We start from the raw sequence: 16,716 nt of genomic DNA on the forward strand, positions 1-16,716 counted from the left end.
GTCTCCTTAATTCTCTTCTTAACCCAATGTTACTTCCATTCCTTGACACAGGTCCCATGCAGTTGGAATGAAGCTGACGCAACGGCGGTGGTAAATATGGTAATAAAAGTAAGGCACACAGTTAAAAAAGGTTTGTAACTTATGGCATAAGGGTTGCACTGAAGGACAAGTGTCTCCAGCTACTGCCGCCTCCCTTTCCAGTTGTCTTCACATCTTCGACAGTTTCGTCTCTCTCTCTCTCTGGATTTTGAACCGTCTCCCAGATCCACAATAGCCCTCGATAAAGCTCAAGCTTCTCCTTAACATTCCCCCCACACCCTCCTCCCTCTCTTCCTTTTTCCTTTGTAGGGTCCCTCGTCCACCCCCACTCCCACCAGTCTCTCTTCCCCTCATTATTAATCTTCCTCTCCCACCCTCTTCGCCTCCTCAACTTCCGCCTCCATTCCCTCTCTCTATCTCTTCCTCTCGCTTCCTCTCGCATGGCTGAGTCTCTAGCTGCTTCTGATTTGTGGCTTCCCTCTGGGAAAGAAAGTCTGAGTAAGACAACTTCCTTTGAACCTCCTTGTTTGAGCTTCCCCTCTGAGTTTCCTTACGAGTTTGACTCGTTTGGTTCTAACTCTGACCTCAACTCGCCAGTGGAATCGGTTGTGAGCTCTACGGACTCAACTGGCGGTAGTAGTGACGACGATGAGTTTTTTGTGGGTTTGGCTCAGCAGTTTGCATGGACGTCTCTCTGTGAAACTGAGAAATCCACATTTCCCTGCTTTAATCCCAACAAAATTCAGGTACCCTTTTCATCTAATCTTCTTTTCTGATGTTTTTTTTAAGTGTTTGGATTAGTTTCTGACATGGGTTTTGCTTATATTTTTGGGGGATTTAGAAGAAGTATGTGAAAACTGGTTCTCCTCAGTCGACTTTGAGTCGCATAGACGCCTGGTTTCGCCCTGAAGGTCCTTCGTCTCAGCTAAAATCGCCTCCCATGGTGGTTTTTGGGGCTGATAACGATGCTAGAGTCCTCATACATGCAGCTTCAAGGGAGGCTGCGAGGTTAAAGATGTACGGCCAAACGACCCCATATCATAACAATGGATTTGCGGGCGCTCGATCTTCCATACCGGTTAAATCCACAAGTAATGTGGAGTATGGGCTGTTCTCGACCCAGAACTGTGCTAGGAATCTGGCATTTTCCGCGCAGGTAAATCATTTCAAATTTCCTAACAATTAAGTTGAGTCTTAGAGAACAGAGCATTTTAGTAGTTAGGTTCTCAGTTATTCCTATGGCCTGCCTTACATATCTGAGATCATTGAGATTTCTGGTTCCACAGGTTCAGAAAGTGGGACAGGATCTAGTACTACAGGCTCTTCGTGCCTCTGCTTGGGAAAGACAAGCCAAAGTCGGTTGGTCAGCCCAGCCTCACCGGAAGTCGGAGATTCAAAACAGAGAGAGAAACATCGTTAATGTTACCAGCCGGAGCGGTGGAGGCACCGGCAGTTTGAACCACTGTCCTTGGATTCCTCCGCCGCATCAAAGTCAGCATCCACCACCCAATGCCTCCGCTATGCGTTGTATTCATCCCGCCGGCGGATCTGCCATCAAAAGGGCTTCCTCCGGAACCGGCGTTTTCCTCCCTCGCAGACATGTAAACCCATCCGAGTGCCGCCATAAACAAGGTATTTTGACCTGAAATTATCTCAAAACGTCCCTTGTCTAAAGGACACATGGATTATCTTTCTTTAACCTTCGTCGTTTATGATTAATTAGGTAGCCCAGCCATTAATTTTACGGAGGAAATGAAAAGCTCCAATCAAGCCCCATTCAACGGCTGGCTGTCATCCAGCGTCGGTAAGCAAGTTTCTCCAACAATTACCCCCTAATTTGTCATCGTTTTAAAGCAGTGAATTAAATGGAAGTTTCACAAATTACAGACTCCAGAAAGAATCCCCTTCTGCCACTGCCAAGGAGTAGTATCCGAGCAGAGGGAGCCGTAAAACAAGAACTTCACCTACCTCAGGAATGGACATACTGATGAAGAACGAAGCAGAGAACACTGAATCCATTTGTTTTTGCAGGCGCTGGATAAAGAATCCATTGAAGTAGCCAGAACAATATTAATTTATGAAGAAGGGCGGTCTTGGACGAAGAGATTGATGAAAAGGGTGTTCTTAGTTAGATTGAAAATGGCAGTATAGGTTTAGAATAAAGAAGGAAAGGAAGCAGTGGGTGAAGGAAGAAGAAGAAGATGAAGAGGTTGAGAAGAAAAGGACAGGACAGAGATATGTTGTGTGTCCTACTAATAAATCTGTAATTTTGTGCCATAGTGATTTTAGATATATGTTCTTTTTTTGGGTGAGGGAAAAATTATAAAAAAAATCCCCCTCTGCCTTGTAATTTTGTTCAGTTATTAATCATATGCTTTAATAAATAATAACATATATTTGATGTGTTTATCTTTTTTAAAATGGTACAAAAAATAAAAATGTAGAGAGATTAAATGATTTGGGGGGAAAAAAATAAAATCCATGTGACAATGACTTTAATCGCTTGAAGCTGAAGTGTCTAAAGCTTTTATATTTCTTTTTCCTTTTTTTCATTTATTTATTTTAATATAAATTTAGCTTCAAGTCGAAGGGATTTAATATATATATTTAAAAGATGTTGGGCCCCACACGAAATGTGGGCCCGTTTCTTTTCCGCTTCTTAGATCTTGAAAGACCAAATTTCGGAACATCCTCGTTTCTCGCGATGTTTGTTTTATTTTGTTTTCTTTTTTTGGACTTTCAATGCTTCTGTTGACTTAGTCAAACACCTTTGTTTTTTTTTTGTTTTCGATTGTCGAATTTTGAAATTGTCCTCTCTGCCCACCCCCATCTTCTTATTTGAATTTAACCTTATGCTTTTAAATTTAAAATTAATTCCAAATATATATACTCACAATGAAGGGGAGCCAAAAGCCCAAGTTCAAAGGGTTTGGGCTCAAAGTTCATAAAGCCCAAGTTATTGGTTGGGCCCAAAACCATTAAAGCCCAGGCCTTCATACCCGGAAAGGTCTATAAATAGAGAGCTCTCTCTTTACATCTATAAAATCATGGATTATGTACAAATTTCCAAAAATTTTGATTTTCAAAATTTAAATGTATTTCTTCACGGCTCTACCTCTTCATCTTCATCACTCTGATTACTGCCCTCCGATTCATCGACATCAATGGCCGCCACTCTCGAACAAATCTTCGAACCAGACGCCGCACATCTCATCGTCAACGGTAACTTTCCATTACTCGTTGCACCTACTCCTTCCTTCTCCTTCTTCAAATCGCTGGGAGGTAAAAAGAAGTCCATCGACAAACCCTGGATATTAAAATCAACCTCTTCGATCTCCCAAGTCTCTTCCATCTTCGTTTTCGAATGGCCTTCAGCGCTTTCGCCAAATCGAAAAAGCGAGACGGTTGTTTTTCCAGCGTGTGCAATGTTTACGCCGTCGATCGTTCTGTAGTCCTGAATTAGGGTTTCCATTGTCGTCTCCCAGAATATATCGTCGTTTCGAGATCCTCCGGCTTTGATTCGGAGGAGATGCGAATCTTCTAGCTCCACGAGGAGGCCGGTTCTTTGGCTGAAATATCCCCAAACTGTGTGGCGGATTATTTCGACGCTGCTACTGCTTCTTGCGCGTAGGACTGGCGATTCGGCTTCCAGATTTAGAATGAAGCAATCTTCGTCGTTGATCGTTTTCTCGCCGACGCAGGTCGAGTTTGAGAACAGAGTCGCCGTCGATTTTGGATCCAGTCCCTGCCGCGTCAAACAAATCTTCTAGGTCAGTAAATTTGATGAGACAGAGAAAAGCCCATCATATGTTTGGGCCATTTCGGTGACAGAGACAGAGAAAAGCCCATCATCTGTTTGGGCCATTTCGGAGACAGAAATAGAAAAGCCCATGATATATTTGGGCCATTTCGGCCCAAGACGGGAAGTTGAAGGCAAGTTCCGGCCCATTCAGTTTTTTTTTTTTTTTTTGAAATTGTTAGGTTAAAATGCAGTACTTTGAAGAGTTGGTGGGGGGATTATTTTCAACCGTGGTAGCCAGCACGTTGAAGCGCTTTTCCACCAAATACGCTTATAATTTAGTAACTCCGAATAATATTATTTTTTTTATTTTTTATTTTTAAAAATATAAAAATTAATTTACCTGCAAGAATCGTCGGAGCGGACGTGGAGGGCCACGAGAAGCATGAGAGTGATGCCAAGGAGTTTGTCTCCAAGCCACTTTCCCGTCGCTACCTGCGCTGATTTTACACCCCGACAGCATCAGTTCCAAACACCATAGCTCCGGCCGTTTCTGCCACACTACAAACCCACCCATTTCTCCGCCGCCGCCGCCTTTCCCGTTCTTCACCTTCGTCGCTTTACCATTCAAACACGCTTCGCCGGAAGAAAACTCCGACGCCACCATCTTCACCTTCCCCATGGCATACATACTATCAATCGAATTCAAGGCATGCTCCCCTCCCACTGCGGCCACGTATTGTTGCACTATGTACTTCGCCATTGACGCCTCCTGTTAAATCCCAAAAAAAAACGACAAAGAAACATTAATGGGTTTATTGAGATTTGAAAAGGGGTTTGAGAAAAAATGAATTTTATTTACAATGGGATTGTCTTTGATGTTGCAAGTAATGGGTTGGTGGTGAAAAATGATGGGGAGTGGGATTAAGGGAGCTCCGACGACGCCGAGGAGGAGCTGGATCTCGGCGTTGCGGCCGCCGAATAAGGAGGCGATTGAATTAACATGTGAGGATTTGTGGTGCTGGTTGGATTTGACCCATGTTTTCATGGCTTGCCAAGAGATAGCGTGGGCTTTGTTGGTGTTGCAAGAGAACATCTCCTCGGGGATGGGAACCTCAAGGACAGTGTCGAGGCCGTCTTCCCGGTCGAAGTTGGGACAAAGCTTCCTCATCGGAGAGAAAGAGAGAAAGAGAGGGAGAGAGAGGTTATTGAGGGAGTTTGAAGTGAAAGAAGAAGAGAAGAGAAGAGAAGAGAAGAGAAGAGAAGAAAGGAAATGAAAAGGAAGGATGGCATTGCAACACCAACCGACCATGGCCCCTCATTCTAACGTGCTCCGCTTTGTACATGTCGTGTTTGCACGCTCCCTCCCTCTCTCTCTTTGGAAACTTGTCTTTTTGGTAATTTACTATTAAAATTTGCCAATATCTTTCATTTTCCTGTTATTATTATACTTTAATTACCAATTTGGTTCCATTCTTTCAATTTAATCATAGGAATAAAAACATCAATTAAATTATCATATTTTTAAAAATGGACTTAATTTCAGTCCCACAAACCATAAACAATCAAGCATTTATGTTGACTTGACAACTTGGATCGATTACATCAATTTCGGTTCTATATACATGGTTAGGGCAAACATTTTGTAGTAATTAATTGACGGGGTTAGTTTGTTTTGTGTTCATTTTTTTCCAAGTTGATAATGGAGATCATGAACTGGCTTCCTCAACTGCTATGTTGACCATGTTTTTCCTTGCTTTCAAATTCCATTATTCTTCAGTTTTGGGTGTTGAATTTTTAATACTTAATGTTCTTTAAACCATAATTTAATGTGGTTTTTGTATTTAATTGGGTTCTATTTTACTCCTTTTCTTTTCCTAATTCAACCTCATATCTAAATTTTTCTAAATTAATTTCCTACTGCTAAGTCTTGCATTCACCAGTAGTGTCGATAGTGCTCGAACTTTGGCAAAAGTGTGTCCTTTCTTTCGATCGGTGGCTCGATGCCCTTCAAATTAACTTAATTTTACTCCTTATTTAGGTGTTAATATTTCTGATCTTCCTTCTCAATAGAAAGCTATTTTTATTTTAATAAAAAGAAAAAGTGTTTGAATCTTTAATAACCCCATCCGACATGTCGGCGACGGCGAGAGATGCACCCTCGACGCCCAGAAAAGCGGCCGACATTTAGATTTGAGTTTGGGCAAATGCTGGGTGGTTAGTGGTTAGTAGCACAACCGTAATCTAAAATTATCAAAAATTTGGAATTCATATTTATAATATATAGTTTTAATGTGTGGCTGGGTTAAGAGACAAAAACCATGCTATAATATCAATACTATATATATATATATATAAATATTCGGATAATTCGAAAATCATAGCATATATTATTTAATGGTATCAATAATGGTGTGCACGTTCTCATGTATGGAAAATCTGATACGCAGGGCAGATGCTTTTTGGCCTATGCTTTATTATTATATTATTTATTTTTATTATATGCTTTTTATTATAAGGTATGGTGTGAGGTGTCACATAATCCTTGTTCGCCAGATCACTGTTATTTTCTATCAAATTTATTAATCTAAAATGAGTGACCAACCACTTACTAGGAAAGAGAAATAAAATCTTAAAAAAAGAAAAAGAAAAATCTAAAACTATTAATTTATTTATAATAATTATGAAAAAAAACAAAAACCTTAAAAAGAATAAGAAAATAGCAGATTTAGACATAACAGTATTAGCACAGTCACCACCAATCACGCCACGTTCTTTTATATAATTCAATTTCATTACTTCAAAAAAAAAAAATATAATAAATAATAAATAAACCCCCATTTCTTTTAATTTAATTTAATTATATTCACATTAAAACTAATCTTTACTCTTAAAATAATCAAACTTTATACTTATTTTCTAATTAATGCATTTTGATGGAAATTTTTGGTATAAATGGTTTCTTAAAGAAAACTTTTATATGTTACATTGTCATTTTCATTTTAGGTTAATCATTTTTTACTATAAATATAAATGGTTTTGAGTTAGTGTTTTAGAAGGGACTAACTACATGTCGGAATCTCAACAGAGAATTATCCACAACGAGAGACGACATGACAAAAACAGCATGAAGAACAGAAAATGGGCAATCCAGCTAGCTAGCTGAATCGTTACAGCATCTTTTCAAACATTAATCCAACCTGTCTGTTTTCAGTGCCATAAAACAACACGAGGCCCCAATGATACAATACACAAACCAGTCTTCTTCCTCAGTTCTCTAACACTAATACATATTAACAGAAGATCAGTATACGAACCACGACTCGGTCGTTGCAGACGATGAGGGATGAAGTTTTTGGCAATCTTTTTGGTTTGATGCTCCCTCGTTTCAAGTGTGGTTTTCATTATGAGGGTATTTTGAAGTGAAATAGCCATGATATGACGAAGGCGAAAACCATGCAAGCAAGCAAGAAATTCAGGAACCTGTGGCCCTGCCAAAAGTTTCGAGTCTCTGTAGAGTGTGGTGGCACCACGACAGCAGCTGCAGTGGTTGCTGTCGTTCCATCGTTCGACTCGTTGCACTGCTCGGTCGAATCAGCTTCACAAGTACTAGTAACATTGTGTGCAATTGATCCACAGATTTCACAGGTGCTGCAACAAATTGCAGATGGGTAAGAGCAAGTAGAGACAAAAGGCATATATTAAGTTCCTTTTTCGTTATCTTCTAGAGAATGAAACGTTCAAACTTTCGGGCTTCCCTTTAAGGTTTTTACATTCAAATTCCTAGCCAAACTACATAGGGTTGTTGCTAGCAGGGTCTCAAAATGTAACCGTCCAAGTCCACCACTAGTAAATATTATTCTCTTTGGGCTTTCCGATTCAGGATTCCCTCTAAACGCGTTTGCATCTGCTAGGGAGAGGATTCCACACCCTTATAAAAAATGTTTCGTTCCCTTCTCCAACTGATGTGTGGGATCTCACAATCCACCCTCCTTCGGGGCCCAGCGTCTTCACTGACACTTGTTCCTCTCTCTAGTCGACGTGGGATCTCACACAAAAGCTTAAATTTCTTAATAAATTCGACTATATTAACTCAGTTCTTCTGATATGCTCATAGATTCTTCATGGTTCAATAAGAGAACAGAAAAAGATTTCAAACTTCTGCAGAAGACACAATGAAGATATAGTACGAGGAATGAGAAAATAATCCTGTTCAAAGATAGTATCTGTAAGTATCTATATATCAATCCATGTTCAAAGATGGTTAAACAGGAAAGAATCTCACTGATTGGACATTTTTGGAATAAACGTTGATTCCTTATACTTGTGTAGATACCAACATCATGCAATGAAGCAGTGAAGAAACATTCAAACATTTCAACCCAGCTAAGAAAAGGGCTCCAATCAATTGTGCATCAGACTAAAGCAAGCAAGAGTATGTGTAGGCTATGAAATGAGCATGTTTTAGGTGATGGAAGGGTAAGTTCTTGTGCAAGAAACACCTCCAAGCCGAGGGCAGTCGTCTCGTCAATCAAATGCGATCTCGGTCCCATTTCGATTTAGCTTTGTAAGAAAAAAGGCTGATGGATTTAGGTAGAAGCAAGAGTCCAGATTACCACATACTCTCAAATGTGTAGCGTAGCTACAAGTTTGAATGATGAAAACAAAGTTGTTATTCATGATTCTCGTACTATATCATTCAGTATATCCAATGCATGAAATGTAATTAAACACTAGATATGAACAAAACTCAGGAGATAAGAGAAATGAAACTTGAGGGCTTTGTTCTAAAAACTTACATGTCACCCTTAACCTTGAACCAAGCCTCAGCACAGTGCTTATGAGCAGCAGCCAAATCATCCTTGCAAGAACAGCCCAACTCAATGGGGATTCCAGATTCATGATTCGTAGCATCCAAGCTCAGATGACAAATACGGCAATCTCTCTCCATTTTGGCCAAATGTACCTTAATCTCACCTAACCCACATTCCAGATCCATCTCAACAGAGCACTCCGACACAGAGGATCCCCTTCTTTTCTCCACCGCCGCCCCCACAATCTCAGCACTCGACTGGACCGAGCACCGCCGCACATCATCAGACGCCGGTGAAGCGTCAGTCCCAGCTGTAGAAACCCGGGAAGGCCGCTCTTCTTGCTCTTCTTCCATTGCGACAACGTGGGTGTTTTGGATTGTCGACATCGGAAAAATTCAGACAGTGAATCCTCATGAAATGGGTGTGTGAGGCGAAAACCATGAAAACCCAGAGAGAGAAAGAGGTGCCATAAACAAAAATGATTAGATTTAGGGTGTGATTTTGATATGATAATCAGCAATCGAATGAGGAGTAGAAGTAAGTGTGGTGGGTGTCCCCTGTTTCAGCGGGTTTGTTGGGTGTCAGTGTCGATATGCAGCCTAAAACAGAGTTGCAGAGAGGAAAAAGACGGGGAAAGATTTAGGACACAATTTTTGCACTGCATTATGCAGAGTATCATTCAGCTTCTCTCTTTTTCCCCCTTTGTTTAATAACAAAAAACATCACTCCAAAGAAAAAAGTAGAAACGTGATCACCCAAATCATTGTTCCACGGAAAACAGCGTTCTTCAACACAAAAATTACATCACAAATTGTGTACAAAAGCAACAAAATCATCAACCCTTTCCTTTCCCCAACTACACCTCAACTTGAATGGGAAACGCCTACCCAATTACTCTACCAACACAATCTACCCTTCTACTTTCCATAATCCGCGCCTATTAAAGAAAAGTTTTCACATTCTAATAAAAAAATATTTCGACTTGGTATCTCACTCATTGAATGCAAAAAGCCAAGTGCTGTGACCGTGTGACCGAGAGAGGCAGAGGGCCAGAGTCTGAGGCTGTGGCTGAGGCAGAGGCGCCATCATACCCGATTCTTGTCCCACATTTACACTCTTTTTACTTTGCTTTTCTCCATATTCCTTTCTTTTGGGGCCCTTCCCTTCTTTCCCTTCCTTCCCACTCCAAAAGGTATTTAATAAATTTTTATGTCTTTAATTTTGTGTTTAATGATGCATAAATATACACTATTTATTTTTTTATAATAAAAACCCATAAATAAGTCTCCAATTAATTACCTTTTAAGTTGGAAATTTATCAATATAGATATAAGAGAGAGATTAAAAATTAAAAATTATTGGGCCTGAAATGGGCTTGGAGTGAGTGTGAGACCCAGTTTATTCTTTTGGGCCTCAAAAGCTCAGTAGCCCACCACTCGAATTGGGCTTCAAATAGGAGATCCATCTATATAACCCATTTTATAAATTTCTTTTTTTCTTTTTAAAAAATTTCATTTTATTTCGCATAAAATAATAATAATAATAATATTAAATTCTAAATTATTGGGAAGACAAGAAAAGGAGAAGATGGTATTGTGGATTTATGGAAAAGGTACAAAATTAGGTATTGAAAAACATAGAAAGAAACCACAATTATTTCATATGCTTTCATGCTCCTCTCTTCACATGCCTCATCATCCTTATATTATTCTCTTTTTTTCTTTTTTTTTTAAATAAAAATAATTGAGTAATGTCTCGATGTTATACCATAACATTTCGAAGACGGGCAGATGGAGCCCCTCCACGTGCATGTTTTATGATGGAATAGGTATGCGTAGTTGATTTTCGTAGGGTTGAGATGCCCTAATATGATAGCGGAAAAAATTCATTGATAAGGTCGAGATGCCCTACCAAACATAGACTTAATCGAATAAACATTGTTTGTTAATCAGTTATGCGATCGATCGTAGACAATTAGGTTCGATGAATATTTCGAATATTAAAAATTAAAATAAGGGTAGTTAAGATGTGGGGTAGAGGGAGTGTAGAGGACGTGATTGAGGCCATGTGCCTAAGTTGCGAAAATTACCGAATGTGCCTAACTTTCCTTGCTCTTTCCGACTAAGCCTAAGCTATTTATCACCATCTACCTCATCTCCATTATCATGCTTGGCCCAGTATTTTCATTGGCACACTGCACGATGTTTGATTTTGATATTATTCATAACTGCCTAAGTTCATTGTTAGTAAATATTGTTCGCTTTAGCCCGTTACGTATCGTTGTCAGTTTTACGATTTTAACAAAATGTTTCATTCCTCTTTCAAACCTATCTGGGATCTCACATTCTACTCCTCTTGGGAGCCCAACATTTTTGGCTTTGATACCATTTGTAGCAGCTCAAGCCCACTATTATCCACTTTGGCCTGTTACGGTTTTAAAACATGTCTTTTAAGGAGAAGTTTCCACTCCTTTACCAGGAATGTTTCGTTCTCCTCTCCAACCGATGTGGGATCTCATTATAAAAATCATACTTAAAATATCACTCGTCTCTCCTATTCGTTTTTCAAAATGTTAACTAACCATATTCTATGGACTTACTTTTCAGATTGGACTCGAAAAGTCACACACCCGTGAAATACCTTGTCATTTATCACTCACAAACGGTACCAATAATCTTTTTTTTTAGTCAATTACACCCTCAATAGTTCTCTCGTTGATTCGGGAAAAAAGCTAAAACTCCTTTAAGTATTTTTGAACGATCGTATATAAATGATAAAAGAGATTTAAATTAGACGTTACCATATATAAACGATCACGAGAAAGATATTTCAACAATAACGGAAAGGAAACCGAAAGCGCGAAACGAAAAGAAAAGGCAATATAAATTTACTTGTATTGTTTGATGACCCAAAAATTAGGGTTCAACTTATTATGGTAAGAAAGAAGAAAAGATGTTAATTTTTGTCCATCTCATATTTGAATCTTGTGTCGGTAGCCGTGGTCCAAACCCATTACTCACTCCATAAAAGCCATAGCATCGACAAATACCCACAATTAATTCTTCAATACCAAAGTAGTTGGTTTCCTTTATAAGCCACAACACTTAAACTCTTAGGACCATATTGGTTCCTATTCTTATAGCTTAATTCCATTTCCCTATCTTACGTAACAAACTTGAATTATCCTAACACGTAAGATCCCACGTCGATTGGAGAGGAGAATCAGTGCCAGTGAGGACACTGCACCTTATAGGAGGTGGATTGTAGAAGCCTCTCCCTAATAAACTCGAAAGAGAAAGCTCAAAGAAGACAATATCTACTAGTGTAGTGGTGAGCTTAAGTTGTTATATAGTAGCATGTTTGAGACATCTCAAATATCACTTTAGACACTTTAGGCAAAATTGGGTGATGAAGTCTAATTCGATCTCGAAAACTTTAAAGTCAAATATGTTGGATGTCGTGGGGGAAAATAGCCACTTCGAACATATTGGAGAACATAGGAAACCATTTAGAAGATTCTTTTGCTACACTTGATGGGCTACAAAGACTAAGAAGAGCTTCCATTTGGTTCCAATGTGAGGGACATTTTATGAATTTAACTTGACTTTCATATCAAATCTCATGAGAATATGATATTATAATTTTGATATTATATAGATTTTAATTATATGATGAAATATATACGAATTTTGGTGGTATGTTTTTTTTTTTTAATGATACCCACTATGGAGTATAATAGCATGCATGAGCATGATGGAGAAGGAGGGAGAGGGCAAAAATCAAGTGTGGTGGGGTCTAGAGAGCACCCAGAAAAAGGCTGCAATGTGGGCGCGTGATGGCCCATGTTTGCGCCAATATTTTGCACCACATCATCATCCAACCCCTCCCACTACTCAACACTATCGTGGTGCTGGTTGTTGACGATTTTTTTTTCTTATTTTAATTAATAATTTCTCACTAATTATGAATTAGTTGTATTAGTGAGAGTAGACTCCTTATGCTTTAAGTAACTTTAATAACAAATCCCCTTAATAAATGTTTTAATCCCGAGAATGATTCTAATTGATTGGGTTTCTGTATTAACAAACTTATATTTAATTTCCGAACCTCTTAAGAATTTTCAAAGTATATTAGAATGACTAGTGTTAGTCTGTGGGGATAGTTTTCACTCTTATAAAGCGAGAAATAAGCAACATGATTATGTGGCAGGGGAGGTAGAAAAATGTCGGAATACACGAGAGTCAAACCCTAATCCGAATGTTGAGCCAACTAAGATTGTTAAATGGAAAGGGGAAGATGCAATATTTATATGTCCCACTAGTGATATTAAATGCTACCTTTCATGTGTAGAATGTGGTGTGTTATAATTGCTATTAACTTCCCATTCTTTTAAAATATTATATATATTCCATCATTTTCAAAAATCTAAATAACCAAATATTATAATATTTCTAGAATTTTGAATTAAATTTGACCCAAAGAAATGTGGTCAAAGTTGCAGCATCTTTTATACATATCACCATTGCTGCGTTTCCCTCATAAAACCATATTCCTCTCAAAGAGTTAGAGAGAGAGAGAGAGAGAGAAAGAGAAAGGGGTTCTTGAAGTTCTTGTTGTTCTTCCATTTCTTCATCTATGGCCGATTTAACTGCAACTTCAGGAAGCATCCAAAGGGATCGCATTGATCCCAGTTCGTAGCGTTTTCACTTTTTTACTTCCCATGGAATTTGGATCATGCCATCTCTTTGGATTTCTCCTGCAGTGTAGTCGCCGCCGCCTGAGATTCACACAGCTTGCCACGAACTGTTGTATTTAAATCAGTAAGTTTCTTGGTGAGTTATGGTTTCGGTCGAGAATCCGAACTAAACAGCTTTCTTTTGCTTCATTACAGAGATGTAATTCTTGATGGGGACAATAATGAGGTTTTAGGTTAATTATGAACAGATCATTAAAGGGATTTGGAGGGTTAATGCTGCTTTAATCTCTTGAAATTATAAGATTAAGTTGGATATATATTCGAAATTTTGATGTGAGTTTTTTTGTAGGAGTTTAGAGGACCGAGGGTCAAATTTTGGAGCACGTGGTAAAATCTCACAAATAAAAGAAATTGAAGGAAGAAGAAAACACAGATCTGTTCCGCCGCTCAGCTTCTTCGATAATGGTTGATTTCTCTTCTCCATTTCTTTTCTCTGTTTTCCTCTTCTCATTTCTCCACCCCATTTCTCCATTCAACCCTCGAGCCCTCCCCAAACAACCCAATTTCGATCCCCACATCGCCCTCATCGGAGACGCCGTTCTTCTCGACGGCGACGGTCACGGAGACTGCGGCAATTCTTTCGTCAAACTGACCCGCCCTGTCGCTTCCAGCTTTGGCCTTCTCTTGCACAACAAACCCTTGAAGCTTCACGGTTCCACGTCGTTTTATACCCAGTTCACCTTCGCTGTCTCGCCGGACAACGGGGATGGTCTCGTTCTTTCATTTTTTTCCCGGTGGGGGTTTTCCCGACGAAATCTCCCCGGAAAAATGGCTTCACAGAATCGAATTCGTTTCTGGGAATGGGAGTAATTTGAGTGGTGGGATTTGGAAGATGGAGAAGGGGATTGTTGTTCCCAACAATGGGGGGAAATTGACATCGTGGGTCGATTACGATTCGAGCTTGAAAACGGTGGAAATTAGATTGAGTAAATTTGGGGAATCGAGGCCGTACGATCCCTTATTAGCATACCCAATTGATCTGTCGAGCAAATGCGAAGGGAGGGATGTTTTTGTGGGATAAGCTCGGGGAATAGCAAGTCATCTGAGGGGAGCAGAGTATTTTCATGGCGGTTTGGTCTTAGAAATGTCCCCAAATGGATGCATTCGATGCCGGTTGATCCACGCCGGCCTTCCTTAAAACAAGATGAGGAGGGTTCGCAGAAGAATCATCTTCGGCCGCTTGCAATCTTTGCGGGGCTGATCTTTGCAACTGGTTGCGGTGCGTTAATGGCGTTTTTGGTGCTGTTCGTGTGGGCAATTGCGGGCAGTAGAAATGCCATTTTTGTTGCCGAACCTCAATCGGTGGATTTTCAGTACGAAAAGGTTAGTTTAGTTGTAGAGGTGGAGGGATCGAAAGATGATAGCGTAAGAGGATGAAGGTTTTGGAGATCGTTCTTCAGTTCATAGGAAGTGCCTGCAGTCATCCGAAAAGTTGCAAATTTGTCAAAGAATTGGACACAGATGGGGATTAGAACTTGGTTGGTTGTTCTTTGTTTTAGAGAAATTATGTTGTAATGCATCATGTTTGTCATTTGGATACTTCTTTTATGGTGTATTTAGATGAAATTGATTGAGGTCTTGTGGGCATTTTTTTCGCTTAACCAAATGATCTGTGCATTCTTATTGAAACCATTTCATAATTGGATGTGTTCTTTCATTTACTATGAGTTAAATCCTAGTTGAAAATGTAAAGACATTCAAATATTAACATAGTTGTGTGAGATTCCACATCGGTTCGAGATGGGAACGAAACATTCCTGTGAATACCTCTTCGTGTTTTAAAAACCGTGAGGTTGACGGCAATAGGCCAAAGTGGACAATATTTTCATGCGATAGACTTGAACCATTACACATTGAAAAGTTGTTTATTCTAACGGTTTGTTAATACTTCTAAATGACTCCATTTTATCTAATGCATTTGTAATATTTCGTAAGAGAAGATAACGCCAACATGAAGTAAGAAGGGATTCATGGCTATACTTGTATGTAGCGAGCCATGATAGCTTCACATTAGAGTCTTTAGAAAAAGGCTAAAAAGGCATTCATCACTCGGCCCCTTTCCTATTATGCTTTGCTGCCTATTAAGAGAATGGGTCTCATTGAACCGGCCTGCCTTTATTCATCTCTACCAGCTGCCATACACGACCCAATAGGAACGAACGATTTCAGCGCCTCTCTCCCTATCTGTCGAGCTATTTACCTGATTGTTCATAATGTTGCTAGTAAAGTCAATTTCTTTCTTTAAATTTACTAAGAGGAGAAGCATTTTGACACCCAAAAAGTCCCATGTCCGGACCAACAACAGCAACAGGCGATTTTCGAAAAGTCTTTTACCGTTTTACAAAAATAATTTGATTCTCCTTTGGTTTAGAAACCGAGAAATGATGTTTAAAAAGGAGGGAAGAAAAACAATCACACAAATGGGGAAAAGACAAAAGCATTTCAACAAAGAATAGACAATGGAAAGAAGGCACAGCTATGAAAATGCATGTTTCTAACTCTCAGATGTTATAGTTATCTCATAGCAGCCTATTGTTCGTTACATTCAAATCAACAAAGGCCATACTAAACCAAGAACAATACACCGGAAATACTTTCTCAAAATGGAAGGAAGTGCAAACCTGCCTTAACGGTAGTTATCATCCTGATACCAATTTGACAAAGATGCAGATGACATTGAGCATCATGAGAGGAACTCTTAAATATTGTGTTGCATAGATAAGCCCTATAAGCTGCCCCCTGAATGACTTGGTTCTGCCGCCTGAGAAGTCTGAGAAGCTCCATCCTCTAGGAGCAAGAAACCGATCTTCGTTTAGAATCGCTAGAGCATTGGCGAGTAGCAGGCAGCCTTCTAGAAGTGTCCACAATCCCATTTATTATCTGTGTTGCAAAGAACCTGCTCAACAAAAACATAACGTACCAAATAATCTTAAATACTTTTCAGTCACTCTACTCGAAATTACAAGATAGCAGATGATGCAAACAACAGAATGATGGATTAAGAAGCCTGGGCAACACAGGAATTGGATTCACTCATTTCCAAAGATGATGATAATATCTAATGATCTTAAAATGGGGGATGAACTAAAGGAAACATCAGTTTGATGATTATAGCCAAAATGCAGTGGCTATGTAACCATCTGATCACCAAACTTTCAAAAAAAAGAAACAAAGAGGGAGTAAACAGTAACTATTCTCCCACCCCAAAACTTGAGATTTTCAACAATTTCGCCTAATTTTCTTTCAAAAACTCAGGGAACAGTCCTCCAAAAGATACAGAATTCCAAACTCTGAAATTAATCTCCACAAATTGTAACCATACAACCATGTAATTCGATATTATAACAATTACATGTTGCTGTAATCGA

The 16,716-nt window shown here is 39.2% G+C and overlaps 4 protein-coding genes across 6 annotated transcripts; 1 reads left to right on the forward strand and 3 right to left on the reverse strand.

Moving 5' to 3' along the window:
• The first annotated feature begins 13 nt into the window (after positions 1-13).
• LOC111487028 lies at positions 14-2,446 on the forward strand. 3 transcript variants are annotated; one of them, XR_002718974.1, is made up of 6 exons: positions 52-785; positions 881-1,195; positions 1,326-1,671; positions 1,763-1,843; positions 1,927-2,111; positions 2,144-2,433. XR_002718974.1 is itself a non-coding variant. In XM_023134233.1 (5 exons), exons 1-5 carry the CDS (start codon positions 480-482, stop codon positions 2,025-2,027), a joined length of 1,149 nt encoding a protein of 382 aa, XP_022990001.1. In that variant the 5' UTR covers positions 14-479; the 3' UTR covers positions 2,028-2,445. The 3 variants fall into 3 exon arrangements, 2 of the variants coding, with proteins under 2 accessions (XP_022990001.1, XP_022990003.1); XM_023134233.1 differs by having other exon boundaries at positions 14-785; positions 1,927-2,445; XM_023134235.1 differs by having other exon boundaries at positions 884-1,195; positions 1,927-2,446.
• A 603-nt stretch (positions 2,447-3,049) lies between these two features.
• LOC111487531 lies at positions 3,050-4,982 on the reverse strand. Its single transcript, XM_023134966.1, has 3 exons — positions 4,641-4,982; positions 4,182-4,550; positions 3,050-3,784 (listed from the first exon to the last, which is right to left on the reverse strand). Exons 1-3 carry the CDS (start codon positions 4,947-4,949, stop codon positions 3,143-3,145), a joined length of 1,320 nt encoding a protein of 439 aa, XP_022990734.1. The 5' UTR covers positions 4,950-4,982; the 3' UTR covers positions 3,050-3,142.
• Positions 4,983-6,910: 1,928 nt separating this feature from the next.
• Positions 6,911-9,778, reverse strand: LOC111487535. Its single transcript, XM_023134977.1, has 2 exons — positions 8,578-9,778; positions 6,911-7,429 (listed from the first exon to the last, which is right to left on the reverse strand). The coding sequence occupies exons 1-2, from the start codon at positions 8,976-8,978 to the stop codon at positions 7,183-7,185; spliced, it is 648 nt and encodes a 215-aa protein (XP_022990745.1). The 5' UTR covers positions 8,979-9,778; the 3' UTR covers positions 6,911-7,182.
• Positions 9,779-15,213: 5,435 nt separating this feature from the next.
• LOC111487538 (immediate early response 3-interacting protein 1-like) lies at positions 15,214-16,244 on the reverse strand. The gene is made up of 2 exons (XM_023134982.1): positions 15,970-16,244; positions 15,214-15,548 (listed from the first exon to the last, which is right to left on the reverse strand). The coding sequence occupies exon 1, from the start codon at positions 16,219-16,221 to the stop codon at positions 15,988-15,990; it is 234 nt and encodes a 77-aa protein (XP_022990750.1). The 5' UTR covers positions 16,222-16,244; the 3' UTR covers positions 15,214-15,548; positions 15,970-15,987.
• Between the last annotated feature and the right edge of the window lie 472 nt (positions 16,245-16,716).

The sequence above is a fragment of the Cucurbita maxima genome, unplaced genomic scaffold (genome assembly GCF_002738345.1).
Source record: "Cucurbita maxima cultivar Rimu unplaced genomic scaffold, Cmax_1.0 Cma_Scf00012, whole genome shotgun sequence".
Classification (NCBI taxonomy): domain Eukaryota; kingdom Viridiplantae; phylum Streptophyta; class Magnoliopsida; order Cucurbitales; family Cucurbitaceae; genus Cucurbita; species Cucurbita maxima.

What these genes read in the sequence shown, in the direction of transcription:
- LOC111487535 (XM_023134977.1), bottom strand. Translation starts at nt 8,978, where the DNA reads ATGTCGACAATCCAAAACACCCACGTTGTCGCAATGGAAGAAGAGCAA. An exon ending in TTCAAGGTTAAGGGTGACAT is followed by an intron (nt 7,430 to 8,577) that starts GTAAGTTTTTAG and finishes AATTTGTTGCAG; the next exon opens with CACCTGTGAAATCTGTGGAT.
- LOC111487538 (XM_023134982.1), bottom strand. Translation starts at nt 16,221, where the DNA reads ATGGGATTGTGGACACTTCTAGAAGGCTGCCTGCTACTCGCCAATGCT.
- LOC111487531 (XM_023134966.1), bottom strand. Translation starts at nt 4,949, where the DNA reads ATGAGGAAGCTTTGTCCCAACTTCGACCGGGAAGACGGCCTCGACACT. An exon ending in ACATCAAAGACAATCCCATT is followed by an intron (nt 4,551 to 4,640) that starts GTAAATAAAATT and finishes GGGATTTAACAG; the next exon opens with GAGGCGTCAATGGCGAAGTA. An exon ending in CGCTCCGACGATTCTTGCAG is followed by an intron (nt 3,785 to 4,181) that starts GTAAATTAATTT and finishes TTGACGCGGCAG; the next exon opens with GGACTGGATCCAAAATCGAC.
- LOC111487028 (XM_023134233.1), top strand. Translation starts at nt 480, where the DNA reads ATGGCTGAGTCTCTAGCTGCTTCTGATTTGTGGCTTCCCTCTGGGAAA. An exon ending in TTAATCCCAACAAAATTCAG is followed by an intron (nt 786 to 880) that starts GTACCCTTTTCA and finishes TGGGGGATTTAG; the next exon opens with AAGAAGTATGTGAAAACTGG. An exon ending in CTGGCTGTCATCCAGCGTCG is followed by an intron (nt 1,844 to 1,926) that starts GTAAGCAAGTTT and finishes CACAAATTACAG; the next exon opens with ACTCCAGAAAGAATCCCCTT.